At 40.4% G+C, this 17,987-nt stretch overlaps 1 protein-coding gene across 2 annotated transcripts in view; it reads right to left on the bottom strand.

Moving 5' to 3' along the window:
- E(z) (histone-lysine N-methyltransferase E(z)) overlaps positions 1-17,987 on the bottom strand; it is a 180,638-nt gene that overhangs the window by 152,193 nt on the left and 10,458 nt on the right. For both annotated transcript variants that reach the window (XM_067147736.2, XM_067147737.2), the window contains exons 2-3: positions 11,019-11,167; positions 5,304-5,512 (exon numbers count right to left, since the gene is read on the bottom strand). In XM_067147736.2, the coding sequence (XP_067003837.1) occupies positions 5,304-5,512; positions 11,019-11,167 (358 nt within the window). The remainder of the gene's footprint in view (positions 1-5,303; positions 5,513-11,018; positions 11,168-17,987) is intronic.

Below are 17,987 nucleotides of genomic sequence, written 5' to 3'. Positions count from 1 at the left end.
CTTAAAACATCAATTTAGGCCTGTGCTGTGATAGTGCCACGCAAAACACCAAGGTGTGCAAGCCCCCTCTATTAAAAGCACAACCACACCATAACACCACCGCCTCCAAATGTTACTGTTGGCACTACACACGCTAGCAGATGACGTTCACTGGGCATTCGCCATACCCACACCCTGCCATCGGATCGCCACATTGTGTACCGTCATTCACCACTCCACACAACGTTTTTCCGCTGTTCAATTGTCCTATGTTTACGTTCCTTACACCAAGCGAGGTGTCGTTTGGCATTGACCTGCGTGATGTGTGGCTTATGGGCAGCCTTCGACCATGAAATCAAAGTTTTCTCACCTCCCGCCGAACTGTCATAGTACTTGGAGTGGATCCTGATGCAGTGTGGAATTCCTGTGTGATGGTCTGGATAGATGCCTGCCTATTATACTTGACGACCCTCTTCAACTGCCGCCCCTTTCTGTCAGTCAACAGACGAGGTCGGCCTGTATGCTTTCATGCTGTACGTGTTCCTTCACGTTTCCACTTCACTATCACATCACAAACCGTGGACCTAGGGATGTTTAGGAGTGTGGAAATCTCCCGTACAAACTTCTGACACAAGCGACACCTGTCACCTGACCACCTAAGATGAAAAACGTATGTTTTTGTGGGTGTCCGGATACTTCTGATCACATCGTGTATCTCTGGCACAAAATGATAAAAAAAACTGTGGAAGTTCACAGTCTTTTCCTCATAATTTCCTGGGAGACGTTGTGTAATGCTAGTTCTCCTGCAAAAATCGAAGTTACTTAATTCAGAAACACTCCTGAGCCATCCATGGCTAGTCTATAACACACACTCTCTTGCTACTGCTGCAGTTTACAAGACACGTCACTCATGACCACACATCCAAGCTTTATCTTTTCAGTCAAATATTCGCATAACCTGTTTTGATTTCAGGAAACTTTGCATTTTTGTCTGCAAAATATCAAGCAGTTACTGTTTGTCTGTTCTTGTTGCATCACTAGTGTACAGGATGGGAAAAAAAATCCAATACAGTCCTATCTCACCTGTATTATCAAGTTGTGCCAGGTCAAGCTGTTCTTTTTCAATGAACGATTAAAATTCTTGAGCAAATCTTTTAGCAGCTTCCGTGTCTGCACTAAGACGATCATCCTGAATCACAATTTTAGATAATTATGTATTAATTTTAAATTTGTTAATATTGGGTACTGAAGAAAGTGGATTAAATCCGATTTTTAACGAGAACTAGGCAATACGAACCAAAAAATTATCTTCATCACATGTAATCATTATTTCTCGCATTCCATAGTGTTTCTTAACCAGCATAAGCCATCCAGAATATGCTTTAAAATCTCCTTCCCCAGAAGGAAAATATTTTGCTTGGTAAAAAAACATACATACATTATCATTATAGACCGTTATGCCCTTCAGCGTTCAGTCTGCAAGCCTCTGTGAATTTACCAAATGCCGCCACAATCCTCTATTTACAACTAGTGCTGTGGCCTCGTTTAGTTCTATACCTCTTATCTTTAAATCGTTAGAAACTGAGTCTAAGCATCGTAGTCTTTGTCTCCCTCTACTTCTCTTACCCTCCATAACACAGTCCATTATTCTCCTAGGTAACCTACCCTCCTCCATTCGCCTCACATTACCGAACCACAGAAGCTGGTTTATCCATCGAGTTCAATTCTAACTTAGCCTTTATCTCCTCATTCCAAGTACCCTACTGCCATTGTTCTCACCTGTCTGTACCAGCAATCATTCTCGTTACTTTCACGTCTGTTACCTCTAACTTATTCATAAGATATCCTGAGGCCACCCAGCTTTCGTGCTCATAAAGCAAAGTTGGTCTGAAAACAGACTTATGTAAAGATAGTTTTGTCCGGGAGCTGAATTCCTTCTTACAGAATACTGTTGATCGCAACTGCGAGCCCACTGCATTAGATTTACTACACCTTGATTCAATCTCACTTACTATATTACCACCCTAGGAGAACACACAACCTAAATACTTAAAATTATCTACCTGTTCCAGCTTTGTATCACCAATCTGACATTCAATTCTGTTGAATTTCCTACCTACTGACATCAATTTATTCTTCGAAAGGCTAATTTTCATACCATACTCATTGCACCTATTTTTCAAGTTCCAAGTTATTAGACTGCAGGCCTTCGTCAGTACAGGCCACACTGCATACTACATTTCCACTTTAACTGAATCCATCCCTGCCATTTTATACCTTTCAGCAGATGATCCATGTAAACTACAAACAGCAAAGGTGAAAGATTACAGCCTTGTCTAACCCCTGTAAGTACCCTGAACCAAGAACTCATTCTACCATCAATTCTCACTGAAGCCCAATTGTCAACATAAATGCCTTCGATTGCTTTTAATAATCTGCCTTTAATTCCATAGTCCCCCAGTATGGCGAACATCTCTTCCTCAGTACCCTGTCATAAGCTTTCTCTAGATCTACAAAACATAAACACAACTGCCTATTCCTCTCGTAGCATTTTTCAATTACCTGGCGCATACTGAAAATCTGATCCTGACAGCCTCTCTGTGGTCTGAAACCACACTGGTTTTCATCCAGTTTCCTCTCAACGACTGATCGCACCCTCCCTTCCAAGATGCCAGTGAATACTTTGCCTGGTATACTAATCAATGAGATACCTCGATAGTTGTTGCAATCCTTCCTCTTCCCTTGCTTATAGATAGGTGCAATTACTGCTTTTGCCAAATCTGAAGGTACCTTACCAACACTCCATGCTAATTTTACTACTCTATGAAGCCATTTCATCCCTGCCTTTCCACTATACTTCACAATTTCAGGTCTAATTTCATCTATTCCTGCTGCCTTATGACAATGGAGTTTATTTACCATCCTTTCCACTTCCTCAAGCGTAATTTCACCAACATAGTTTTCCTCCTCCTCATGAGCTTGGCTGTTCACAACCCAAATATCACTTACTCCTAGCACATCCAGATGCATCCTCTTTGCTAACTCAGCCAGTTCTACTTTCTTTCTTCCATAAGCCCTATTAATACCGGTATTGAAAGCTCCCCATCGAATTCCATTTTGTTCACCAAGATGTTTCCGAGGAGTCCCTCGCCTGTCAAATGTGAGTAGGACTCTGTTACTCCCATAGATCCAAGTCTTGCTTACAATGTTCTGAGCTCAGTAAATTCATGAAGCAGGATGCTACCCTACTTACATATAGTCCAAGTGAGGATCTCTCCTGTAATGGGTTAGGGACCACTGGTGGATTGTATAGTCCTAGCCGTCTGAGCACAAAGAAAGCCATGACTTAGAATATGCCTGAGATACCCACTTCCATTCCATAGCAACTGGTATCCTGACTCTGAGGACCACTTACTAGGCCACTCAGCCATTGCCCACGGTTCACGAACTAGGACGTGACTACAGCAACCCACACCATGAACCACAAAAAATGTAAAAAAGAGATCTTCCACTCTTGATTAAGCCATTGTATCATAGTCTGATGCAGTTATTGATTTTGTGACCATAAATGATCACACACAGAGGAAAATTTTATAAGGATTTCCTTTTGTTTCTTGATGCCTCTCACTCATTTCACCCACACCAACCCTGGCCGGCTTGTCTGGATGGTGACTCGCTGATCTTCAATCTTTCTAAACTTTTCAGTCTTTCAATGATGGTTAAACTTCTATATTTCATTTTACGACCACTCCCATTGAAAACTGACATAGTCATTAATCACAGGTGAAAATTTTCACAACTGTCTTTGATTCAAAATTTCGAAAAGATTTCTGCGCAAATATTCACAATTTTCAACTCTACAGTTAGAATCTCTGACACACCTACCCCATACAACTCAGTTTAAAATCAGGTCAGTGACCCTGGGATGTGGCAATTGAGAAAGGGAGAATAGATTCTGGATGAACGTGCATTCCTCTTGTACGACTCAGCTAGAAGATAAGAGAAAATTGTGCTATACCACTCGCAGCAACATGCCCGTATATTTCCAAGAAAGCAGCATTCTGGAAGCAGTGAGCCAATAGGCCTACAGGTACACTGCAGGGCAATAAATCCGGTCTTTCTGGATTGCTATAATTTCGTCTCCATGCATTGTATCCCATTAAAATTCCTTTAAACAATGGAGACATTATTTTACTTCATGTGATAATTAGTTACTGTAAGAAACAGTAAGTTTAAAAAAAATTACTCTTCCAGACCCGTGAATTAATCACAAAGGCAAAGGCCTTACTTGATACGAATATAAGGTAATTTTGTGGAAAGCAAGATAATCCAAATCATAGCTCAGATAAAATAGGGTTAGATTACAATAAAATGATACAAATAGATTCATTAAATATAGTACTTGTAATTGAACACCAAAGCAACAACTGATACACTGCAAAAGGTTGACAGAAGGATACTCAGAACAATCATTAATAAAAAACATCAGGTGGATGGACAATGGAGCTTATTGCCTAATGTAGTGGTTTATAGGGAAAGTGAATCTATAATAGATACAATGAGAAAAAGAAGAATTGCCTTTTTCTGACATCTTTCTAGATTAAATGATAATAGGATAATAAAACAACTATTTAATTACTTTTGGAAAAGTAAAACAAAAAATAATTGGTTTAAAGAAGTTCAGAATGATTTAGAAGAGCTGAATATTACAATGAAGCAAATTGAAAATAGAGAAGAAAAGAGGATTCTCAAGAACAAACAAATAAGACTGTCATTAAAAACTGTACAACACAAACAATATGTCATATCTGATGAAGAAAGGGCAGCCAGGTCAGCCAGAATGAAGAGGTTTTGGGAAAGGAAGAAGATGATGCAAGCTAAATCTTCAGTTAATTCTTTGTTAACGTAAATGTATTTGGGTTTGATTTAAGTGCTCCAATGTGGGCGTAAACTATGTAAATAAATAAATAATAAATTTGAAATCTTTGTTTGGACAGAATGTAATTTAATATATCGTCGTTGCCGGGACAAAACCTTCTATGTGAAATATTTTAGCTTAGAACTTTGGCCGGTAAGGTTCTGTCATCTAAGGTGCAATATTGTGTGACAATTGTCAAGGCATTCTCGACCTTCATAATGTATGTGCTGCAGGTCAGTATATCTCCAAAAATAATAACACACAGGGGGTTTCGTCCCAGCAACGACGATATTCAAGATAAATGAAAGATACTGCAGGTATAAGTTGGATTCATACTATTTCTCCAAGATTCTCTGCTCTTACAAAGAGCTAATGTTGAATTAGTAATGTAGTAGAGCAGGCTCACCATGAAGTTCTGTTGTATTGGTGCCCATGTGTACATGGTTGGTATAGGCGTGACAGCATTGATGATCTTGACTGGACTGTTCTGAACCTCTCCATCTGAGCACACTATCTCAGCTTTCTTCATGCACACTGCATGTGGGGGGGCATCCTGCATAAATGTCCACACAGCCTTACCCTCAGCCCAACGCTTCTGCTCTCCTACCAGGATATCTGGACAAATTTAAAGAATCAACATTTCAGAAACAAATACATATAAATACATATAAACATACTGTATATCAAAATTATAGATTGACATGCCTTCCAATATTCAATATGCAAGTCCCTGTGAACAAATAAATTGCTCTATTTGCACTAATTGTCCCCTTTTGCTTTGCTTGCTTGCTTGTTGTTTAAAAGGGCCTAACATCTAAGGTCATCGGCTCCCTTTTTGCTTTGAATCAAGTCCAACTAATGTACCTTTTGCCTTCTCTTAGTTTCAATTGCTACATCTGCTATTCTTTAAGATAACCTACACAACCTCATTCGCCTTACATGTCCTCATCACTAAAGCTACTTCATATGTACGGCTTCAAAAATGGGTTCACCTTAACTTAGCCTTTAAATCTTCATCGCGAATACCCACCTGCTAACGTTTCCAATTGTTAGTCCCAGCAATCGTTCACTTAATTTGAATTCACCTAGCTTTCATTCCTATACAGCAACAAAGGTCTGAAACCAGAGCAATGTTAGGATAATTTTGTTTGCAACCTCATTTCCTTACAAAATATTGCCTTTATTACACTTAGCTTTGGTTTCCCTCACATTACAACAATCATGAGAGAATACACATTTTCAGCACTGAACTGACTTCAGTATTCAGCACAAAATGTTTAAATGTTTTTCTTGCCACGTGACACGACTGTCTTGGAATTTCAATTTTCATGTTAAATTCATAGCGTTATAAATTAAGACTACAAACTCTCGACACAGTCTGCCACTAAGACCAAGCTAAACTGATTCATCCAACTGAATCTCACTCCTCCTTTATGCCTTTTGGTAAATAATCCATGTATACATTGAACACTTAAGAAGGAGGACTAAAACCTTGTCTAAGCATTGTAATAACCAGACTAAATTATTAACTCAGCCTACCTATTAATTTCATTGCAGCCTGATTGTAAACATAAATGTTTTTAGACATGATATGGACTTTTGGGCTTATGCCTTGTCAAGAAAACAAAGAGAAACTCTTTATGTACGCCTTTGGGATACACATCAAGGAACACCAAAGTAATATCGGTCTCAACAAGCCAGATAAGTCAGCAATAGCTGAGCACACCGTATCGTCGAATCATGATGTTGTGTTCCAAGACGTTCGAGTCTTACCCACACTAAACAATACAGGGCTAGGATTATATGGGAAGCTGTGGAAATACATAAAAATTCTAACAACTTCAACACCGACACTGACTATCAATTAATTAATAAGTGGTTGGCAGCCATTAAGGATTTACGTAGGTAGTTCTCTTCCCTATCCTTTCTATACTGTTATTTCGCTTCTGTGTTTTCCAAATTTGTACGTTCGTCATCACCAGTTGGTTATTTCCAAGCTAAGTGTCGTGTTAATGTCATACTTTCCCAATATGTGTACACCAGTTAACCCTCCACCATCTCACATCATCATCATCATCATCATCATCCTCTGGATTTCTCCACATACCTTCTTTCCATTCTTCAGCTCTGTTCTATTTTTTCCTGGAGTCTTTCATTGCATTTTATTTTTAGTTTCTATTTATTTCTTCTACCACATTTGTCCCTGATTTGTCTGATGTCCTCTCTGACACTTCTCTCGCACACACGGTGTGATAGAACATCTTAATTGGAGCTTAATGTTGTTAAGGGCAATAGGTAGTATTTCAGAATACAAGTGCTCGTGGTTGTTTTCTTCAACTCTCAAACCATGGTGTGACTGACTGTAGGTATTTGAAACTTTGAACAATTTCAAGGCTTTGACCAACAATTTTCACAATGCCTTCTTGATATCACTTGATATATATTCTCTGTGCAGATTTTCATACCATACTTTTCAATTTTCTTGTTCAGTGCATCAACCTGGTCTTGTACTTCTTTGCTGTTTGTTTCCCAGACCACAATATCATATGCAAATAGTAATAACTTCATCTTCCTACTCCCATATACTCCCTTTGTCTTCTTTACAATTTCGTCCATAATCATTAGAAACAAAAAAGACTACAGCACACTCCCGTCTTAGTCCAGTTTCATTTCTAAACCATTCTGTCTTTCCAAATGGAGTCTGTATGCTTCTGACACAGTTTTTATACATTGCTTGCACCATTTCTACAGCATGTGTACCCAGTCTCTTTTTGACCATTATTCCCCATTGTTTCTCCCTAGAAACACTATTGTATGCCTTTGTTGGATCTATGAATGTCACGATCAGACCCTTTCCATATTCCCAACTCTTTTCCATGAATTGCCTCATGTTTCTATATATTTATTTATTTATTTATTTATTGAGAAACTCAACAAATTTCCAGACATTCTGGATTGCCACAAGAACAAACTTTAACTACATCAAAAATTTGAACATTAACATCATCTGATAAATAACTAAAAATTCAAAGATTAACAATACAATTTGTAACAGGAACGCAGGGTTCATGCCATATTTATTAAGAGCGATGTCGTATAATCATAATGCGCTCTGAGAACTACAAGCTCGATGTGCTAACATCTACCAGGATGAGCCAGCATGTGAGCAAAACTGCTGTGAATGATGTAGATGTAGGAGCAAGGTAGACTAACCCACCGAACTCATCAACTTGCTTTGTGATATGGATACATCTTGAACAATGAGTCAGGCATTCTCGAACTTTCGATTTAGAGATTTAGAAAACTTCTTTAATAATGGTTGTATCGTCTTGGGAGATAAGCCATTCTGTAGCCAATTACAAAAACGTCTCCACTATCAAATCTCAAGAAAAACAATTGAGTGATTGCCAGACCCTCTGTTATTCTGTCTGTCAGCAGTAGAGTTAAGTGACAATGTAGTGGTTATCAAATACGACGTGTAAGTTCTCACACCGAGAACCGAACTCGGTATAATTCTCAAACTACGCAACTTAGTATTTCTTCGGTCAGAAACCAAGTGAAGTGTTTAACTTATTCCATTGCTGTGCAAGTGTTAAAACAATATTTCAGTAACTGTGATATTTAAAGGCGTTTAAAATATTTTATTGTGATAACACAAGTATTGGCCTATTTTTTGCAATTCAACACTTAAGTACTCCTTAACTGGTGATAAATTCTGAATACGATAAACTGTGCCAATGGAACTGTTAAAAGTAAGCGACGTAAACTAATAATCCATAATAGTGTATATTTGTATATTATAATTTTAAGTGGTGATGGAGGCACTTTTGTGTATATGGGGCTATGCCCTTTCTCCATTCACCATCCCTAAATTGTAACTACAATTAGTGGAAAATAAAATAATAATAGTGTTAGTCATAACTGGATTCAAACTGATTTCTGCTCATACTTGTACATAATTACTTCTAACTATTCTTCAGTGACTTTATTATTTTACGAGACTCACTTTGCTAAGGGTGACTGATAAGTTATTATTTATTTCATCGCTATTAGCAGTGTCTTACAGATAAACTCTTAAATAGAATTTTTTGTATCAAGTGCGACAATATTATTATTATTCGTTGTGGCAAGTAACCACAGACAGTGCACTACAAGTGAAGGGTATTTTGTTTCATCATTTTCAGTGGTAAATAACCATGAACTGTGTTCCATCATTTCGTTTCTTAAATCAAAGCTATCCGCATTTTCAACTACCGAAGTAACATTCAATAATTTCTATTTGCAAGTGTTAAGTGAAGTTTCTGGCATATTTCAAACTTCGTGTTATGCACCTACTCCAATATTAAAGTCAGTTTTTGGCGTTAAGTGATTCTGAACGTGTCGGGAGACTGTATGACTGTGGACACTCATATAAAGTTAAATAACGAGCGATTACCCCACATCAAGATCGCTGCAGACCTTCAAGAAATTCGAGACCTTCAGGTATGAGATACGGGTTCGAGTCCATGCTGGTGAGCGGACTTGGGGTTCGAATCCAATTCCGTGGTGACGAGAGGATCTTGGAGTACGAGTCCAAGTCCATGGTGACGAGAGGACCCGGGAGTACGAGTTTTCCCGGAGAACCATTCAGGAAGGTGATTTGGGAGATGGCGGTTCACTGCATCAAGGTGATATGAATTTCAACTTACCATTAATTTTGAATAAATTATATATTCAAAATATATATTTACTTATTGTAGATAGAACCTATCCTCCTGTACCAAGCCCTAGTTATTTTTGCCTAGGAATCTCCTTGAGAAGTTTCACCCAGGCTCTTTTAAATCATCAGTTAGCACGGGCTATCTTTTACTAGTACAATATATAGCCTACAGAATTAAACATTTGGAAATACAAAAAATAATAATTAAAGGACAATACATAACAGGAATATTAAGGGAACTACTGTGAATACAGAAGTGATTTTAAAATATACAAAGATCCTTGTAAAGCGGCAATTACCAAAAGATCAATTCTGGACTTCTGTAAGCCGAATCTGTTCCAGAAATTCGTAAAAAACCTACTTATAGTGCCATATGCCCCTACTATTAAACCCAATACTTGCATCTCTTCTGAATGGTACTCTCCCCCATAAAATTTAATTGTAGGTGTGCAGATGTTCCTCTTTTCAACACTAACCTCCACAGGCTGACGGGTGTGATGCTCCATTCTGACTGTCTTGCAGTCACGTTTACTGGCTATCATGTCAATTCTTCTCGTGCTCCCATGAACCTCTCTGTAAATGGTATAACCCTTTCCATGAAGCTCTTCGGCAAGGAATGATCTTATTTTATGATGGCGGGTGTTTCGTTATGTATCAACATAAGGGCAGTTTCTCCTTGCATATTGTGTGCAGAGAACATTATAATCAAAAGTTTCCCTACCATACACAGAAGAATTTAGTAAAGCTTCTGATAAGCAGATCATGCTGTACTGATCAAACGAATAACTTTGAGTAGTTGTGGTTAGTAACATTATGCTATGCTATAGAGAAATGGTGAAGTACATCATCCAGCAACACTTGAGTCCATACAGGAGACAAGTTGGATTTTATAGTTCTGACTCCTGCATTCGTTGACTATGTAACTTAAGACATTAGACAATAAATTCTTAAATATGCTTAACAACAACAACAATAATAATAATAATAATAATAATAATAGCTATGACCTCTAAAAACGGAAGTAAAGTAATAACAAAATTTATCAGAACATAGAAAACATATCTATAACAGTACGGAAGAGGAGACTGCTATGTTTTGGACATACTTACAGAGTAGACTAGCCAAAAAGGTCATCACGTATCTTTGGAAGAAAAATTCAACAACCACCTGGATTTAAGAGATTAAAAAAGACTAGAAAGAAATAATATCAGAGAAGAAGTAATGGAAAGAGAAAAAATTTCAGGACGAAAATTTTGGAAGGATTCCAAGGGAGGGAGGCAAAGAAAACAGCCACAAAGTGGTCTCAAGAAAGAAAAAAAACATAGTGGAAAAAGAATAAGAATAATAGCTAGGAAGAAATGTGTAACACTTATGAATACACTTTACCGGTACTTTTTTTTTTTAAATGCCCCATTACCTTACCTGTCATCTGCTTACGGTTTTGGTTCCATGCCACCTTCACTTCATCTGCACGTTTGTACCTCTTCACTTGACGCAGCCTCATGTACTCTGACTTGACACGCTTCTTCCATTCTGCCGATACCTTGACTTTACCCGACATGATTTTCAATCTAATGGAGATGGAAAGAAAGGAATTTCATGAAACACTTGATATGAAAGATAGTGTGTATTAGTACAATGAGGCTATATATGAAGTTTGTTTTGAACTGTTGATATCCTAGGTGCAACATTAATCGACAACAGTTTGATTTATGGGCCAGGGACAACATAGCCATCAGCTACAGCAGGAATGACAGATTTCATCAATGTTAGGCCTTATGAAAATGTACCAAATTTTATGACAAGCATACTTGCAGAGTGACTTTCACCCTATATAAAATATCATTAGAATACAAAATATTATATGAATATTGTTTTTTTAACTCAGAATGAATAAGAATAACCCCTTCTGTGGTATACAATATACTCTCATCTTCATGTTTCTATCATCATTCATAAAATAAATGTACACCTTATAAGTAATAAAAATGAGCATGTTTCTTATCAAATATAGGCTAGTAAAACTGCAATAGGATTAGAACCAATTTATTGTGCATAAATATGAAAAAGAAAAAACAAAAAACCTTCTACAGCTAAATATTATTTATTGGGTTACTACAAGACTTTACAGAATGTACAACTTACATTTCTTTAACAATTTGCTTTACATCGCACCAACACAGAGAGGTCTCATGCCGATGATGGGATAGGAGAAGGTCATTATGGACACCGTCTGTCTCCGTGGCATAACGGTTAGCACTATAAACTGCCGTCCTCGGAGGCCTGTGTTCGATTCCCGGTACTGTCAGAAATTTAAGAATGGCAGGAGGGCTGGTATGTGGTTGAAATGGTACATGCAGCTCAGCTCCATTGGGGTTGTGCCTGAAAAGAGCTGCGCTATATCGTGATGAAGACACGAGTTTACTTTACTTCTATCATGGACACCAACACCAGTGATGTGGAAATTGGTAGGGTGCTGTAGCAGCTGCAGGACAGCCAGGAGAAGCTGATCTCCAATTTCAGCAAAACGCAGTCTAAAGCCGAACAATAATTACTGCATTATGCATCAGGAACTGCAGGCCATTGTAAAGACCTTGCAGCACTTCTGCAAGTATCAGTATAGGCAGCCATTCCATCTGTGCACCGACCACTCTGCCCTGACCTGGCTTCTGAGTTTCCGTAAACTGGATAGGCCTCTGAGGATGGCAGTTTATAATCCTAACCGTTACACCACGGAGACAGACGGTGTCCATGATGACCTTCTCCTATCCCATCATCGCCATCAGACCTGTCTGTGTTGGATACAATGCTTCCAAGAGTACGACTTTACCGCCGAACATCAACAAGACAGTGGTGGTGATGGTGGTGACTACTGTTTTAAGTGGAAATACAACTGGGCAACCATCCTCCCAAGGAAGGAGATACTGCAATGCCGAGGCTCTGCCCAGGTGGCCATGCCCTAAAAACTGTGCACACTGCCAGAAGGTGTAGAGGCAGATGGGCACCATGGGTGTCAGCACCGTAAGGACTGCCACCGCTGAAGACTGGGACCGAGCCAACCTACGGAGGAAGCAGCTGAAGAATGATGACATCAGGCAGATTCTGCAGGATGTTGAGTTAGGATAGCGACCAGAATGGAACAGCATTGCCGAATGCAGTCCAACCTGCAAGGCATACTGAGCCCAATGGACATCTCTGAAGGTCAGCAATGGGGTGCTAACTGGCATGTGGGAGCAGATTGCCCAGCTGATAATCCCCAGAAGTATGAGGAAAGAAGTGGTGACCGAGTTGCATGTGGGCATCACTGCCAGCCACCTGGGAGTGAACAAGACTTTAGATCATGTCCGACAGCGTAACTACTGAGTGCACCTGAGGAATGACATCAAGAAGATGTGCTAGTGTGTGACACCTGCGCTGTGAGCCGAGGCCCACGTACCAATAGCGGCCAGATGGTGCAGTACAATGATGGAGCACCTTTCGAGAGGTTCGCCATCGATATCTCTGGGCTATTCCCAGAGCCTAACGTTGGGAATTGTTACCCATTCTTGGCCATGGACTATTTTACCAAGTGGCCAGAGGTCTACGCTATCCCTAACTAAGAACTATCAACAGTAGCTGATGTCTTGGTGAAAAACTTCTGCTGCAACTTCATTGTACTGAGGAAAATACATAGAGACTAGATCATGAACTTCGAGTCAAGTCTGATGCAGGAGGTTCTACAGCTGGGAGTATGGAAAACTCGAGTGACACCTCTCCACTCTCAGTAGAATGAGAGGGTGGTAAGTTTCATGAAGACTGTCAAGGAGCACCTCAGAAAGGTGGTTTCAGTGCACAAGAGGGCCTTGGATGTGAGCGTCCCTTTTTTCTTGATGGCCCATTGAGCATCCACCCATGAGATAACAGGCGTGACAACTGCCAATATGGTCTTTGGGAGGGAGCTACACTTGCAATGCAACCTGATGTTTGGATTGGCACCGGATCAGGAGCAAACAGTGATGGATTATGTGGGTGAGTTGGTAGAATGGCTAAACAACATCCATGACTATGTCCAACAACAGTCTGGCCCTGCGGTGTAGGGGGCAACGCGTCCGCCTGTCACTCGGTGGCCCCAGGTTGGATTCCCAGCCGGGTCAGGGGTTTTTAATTGTAACTGATTAATATCCCTAGCCTGGGGACTGGGTGTTCGTGTCATCCTTAACGTTCCTTACCTCACATTCTACACTACACTTCCGCAATTCCACCTACACGCAGGTTTCTCTCAAATGGTGAAAGTAGCAGCAAAAGATCTTCATAGGTCGACGCCACGATCAAATATAATTTTTCATAAACATAAATTATGTCCAACATCATCTTGAGAGTAGCCAGCAACCGGATGAAAGCCTGCTATAACAAACTGGCCAAATCTGCAGGTTTTCACGAAGGCGACTGTGTTTGGCTGTACTGCCCTGTGTAGATGAAAGGGAAGTCAATAAAGCTTCAGTCGCTATGGCAGGGTCCATACACTGTCATTGCAAGGATCAATGACGTCTACAGGATCCAGTGGCCTCCCCAAGGGAAGATGATGGTTGTCCATTTGGATTTCCTGGTGCTGTACCATGGAGCAACTTGGGACAAGCAGCCTTAAGGAGAGGGCCAAGTGATGTCTGCCTTTTTAATGTGCAGCCTTAGGAGGAGCAAGCAAGCCTGATTTAAGGCCCTACCCTCTCGACATTGCAGATAACTAGCCCATATGCTACCACTCATCATCACTCCATGCCTTCCAGTGAATGAAAAGCATCCAGAAAGGTGTAACCTAAGCATTAGATTTTCGGAGAGCTCCAGGGATTTCTCCTGGTCCGAAGAATCTGGAAGGGCAATCCTCCCTATATAAGTCAGGCCAGATGAGCCTTTGTGGTTCAGTTCGGACTCAGCTATGCCAGCAATTGAGACAGTTCAGTTCCATGAGCGACAGTACTGTGAAGCACTGGGACTCCTGTTTGTGAAACTGACAGCGAATGCAAAGAGTGAAACTGAGTGGTGAGGGACACACAATGCAGCTGAGCAATGAGGAACAGCGAACTATAATTGCAGTGTATGAGCAAACTGTGTTAAGCGTACAGACTTGTGAGACTGTGTTACTGTGCATATGAATGGTAAGCGTGCAGCCACTAATAGTTGTGTTGTGAGTTTAGTTAAAAAACTACATTTGTCATCTACTGTGATATTGCAATTTTTGTTTAATATACAGTACGTGTGGCCTGCGCCTCAACATAAAGAAGACAGAATACATGACATTAGATCCTCGAGAAGTTGTAACCATCCACGTTTGACGTGAAGATTTAGCACGAGTCGAGAAATTTAAATATCTTGGCTCCACAATCTCTGACGATGGCCAACTTATTGACGAGGTCAACACAAGGATACACGCAGCCTGGCTGAAGTGGCGAATGACAACTAGCGTCACCTGTGACCGTCAGATGAAGGACCATCTGAAATCCAAGATCTACCGGACTGTTATCCGTCCTGTCGCTCTCTATGGCACCGAGTGTTGGCCAGCTACAAAGGAGGTAGAACATCGACTAAGCGTCATGGAGACAAAGATGCTTAGGTGGACAGTTGGCATCACTAGACTGGATCATGTTACAAACGATATTAGGAAAAGTTATGGCGTTGCTGTGTTCCAAAATATAATGCAGGAAAACCATCTGCGCTGGTTTGGGCATGTATTGCGTACGGAGCACAATACATTGGCAAAGTCAGTGTAAACAATGGAAGTCACTGAAAACAGGCCCAAGGGACGACCAAGACAGCGATGGACCGATACAGTGCACAATGACCTGAAAGCTGTAAGACTACATCCAGACATGGCCCGATACAATAATTGAAATTAAGATGGTTCCTCCTATTCAATACAAAAACATTTATTAACGTGAATGAATCACATACCGTTCACATAAGGTACTAGTTTCGGCACTAAACCTGTGCCATCATCAGCCAAAAGTCAAATTGGGCAAACACAATATAACTTTAAAAACAACTTTAAAACGCACTATAACACTTGCACAGATGAATATGAAATAAAATATGGTACATAATGATACTGCATTTCATTTTAATGGATTTTAAACTGAAATTTTAATGGTATGAGAAGGAGGGAATGGACTCCTCAGCAGCAGCAAGGATAACTTGTGTTATGTAAGTTATATTGCCGTCTACAGTCCGCAGGGCATGTTTAAGAATCCATCGAGGATTTCTCTTTCAACAAAGTAAGAATAATGGAAAAATGGTCACATCCTCCCCGAATGCCACCCACTCCAATCAGGGGTCTCTGTAGACGAACCAAGCTGCCAATACCCACCTGATCATAGATGGTACTCCCCGGGGTCCGATGTTGGACAATGCCTAATACGGGATGACTGAGGCAATGAGCACTAGGACTCCCTTCCTCCAGTCACCCGCAATAGCATGCAGGCCTACCCCATGGCATGTACAGTGCACTAAATATAGGCATTCGGCTGTGTGGGGACCTGTGTTGTCAGGCGGATACTACTGCGAGGGAACATGATGCTCTCACCCACAAGATCCCTGGGTGGTCACAAATGCGGGCTTTTGGGCATTATCGCACATGTAAAAGGCCCATTTCCGAGCAGCATCAAAAATTTTGAATAAGTCTAGAACTAACCCTCAAAAATCAATAAAGAATAAAGAGGGGACCATGGCCTCATGACCCTTTTAGTCACCTTCTATGACAGGCAGAGATTACCTGTGAATGTATTCAGCCCCTTCCATCCACAGGAGGTCCAACACATTGTACCAACCCGCAATCCATGTCTGCGCCTAGGTCGCTCCTTTTAGTCATCTCTTAAGACAGGCAGGTGATACCGCGGGTGTATTCTAAATGTGTATCCCCCACCTGCATGGGGGGGGATACTGGTTTGTGTTGATACTGAAATAGGACACCATGCGGTAGACCAAAATAGTGTAATAATATACAGTCATTGCGCACATCACCAGCCTACATGAAAGAGATGCATGCACTTGTGCAGGGCGACATTTGCAAGTTCAAAGAACAGACATTCATCCAAGCAAGGTAATACCTAGAAGACGATGACGAACAGATTTCAAGCAAATGAAACATCATTACATACTCATAAGGACTCTAGATCTCCAAAAATGAAATTCTTTCCAATTGTTCTCTTATTTTAAAAAGGTGACAGGCTTGAGTGGTAGAACTCTGGAACAGCTTTCCCAGTTTAAATTGTTTAAACTGATGAAGGGTGAAGGTACATACATTATCATTATAGACTGTTATGCCTTTCAGCGTTCAGTCTGCAAGCCTTTGTGAACTTACTAAACGTCGCCACAATCCTCGATTTGCAACTAGTGTTGTGGCCTCATTTAGTTCTATACCTCTTATCCTTAAATCGTTAGAAACTGAGTCTAACCATCGTCGTCTGGGCTCTACTTCTCTTACCCTCCGTAGCAGAGTCCATTATTCTTCTAGGTAACCTATCCTCTTCCATGCGCCTCACATGACCGCCCCCCCCCCCCCCCCCACAAAAGCCGGTTTATGCATACAGCTTCATCCATCGAGTTCATTCCTAAATTAGCCTTTATCTCCTCATTCCGAGTACCATCCTGCCATTTCTCCCACCTGTTTGTACCACCAATCATTCTTGCTACTTTCATGTCTGTTACTTCTAACTTATGAATAAGATATCCTGAGTGCAGCCAGATTTCGCTCCCGTAAAGCAAAGTTGCTCTGAATATAGACCGATGTAAAGATAGTTTCGTCTGGGAGCTGACTTCCTTCTTACGGAATACTGTTGATTGCAACTGCGAGTACACTGCATTAGCTTTACTACACCTTGATTCAATCTCACATACTATATTACCATCCTGGGAGAAAACACAACCTAAATACTTGAAATTATCGACCTGTTCTAGCTTTGTATCACCAATCTGACATTCAATTCTGTTGAATTTTTTACCTACTGACTTCAATTTAGTCTTCGAGAGGCTAATTTTCGTACCATACTCTTGTTATGACTAGAGGGGAGAAAGAAGGGAAAGGTCAGATTAGACTTGCAGACAAGCCCCTGGAAGTAGTGGAAACGTTTAAATACCTGGAGAGTGAATTAATGGAAAACGCTCGACTGGATGCTGAGATTAGTAAAAGGATTCAAGCTGGAAGTTGTTTCTATCATAGTGTAAGAAACATGTTATGTGACAAAGATGTGCCAACGGAAGCAAAGGATACTATGTACAAGATGTATTATGTACCCATAACAACTTACGGAGCAGAAACTTGGACAATGACAAAGAAGGATGAGAATCGAATACAGGCAGCCGAAATGAAGTTCTTGAGGAGTATGATACAGAAGAGTAGAAGAGACATAATAAGGAATGAGA

Source organism: Anabrus simplex, chromosome 5 (genome assembly GCF_040414725.1).
Source record: "Anabrus simplex isolate iqAnaSimp1 chromosome 5, ASM4041472v1, whole genome shotgun sequence".
Classification (NCBI taxonomy): Eukaryota; Metazoa; Arthropoda; class Insecta; order Orthoptera; family Tettigoniidae; genus Anabrus; species Anabrus simplex.
Note: the sequence above shows the minus strand (reverse complement) of the source record. Positions and strands in the feature narration are given on the sequence as shown.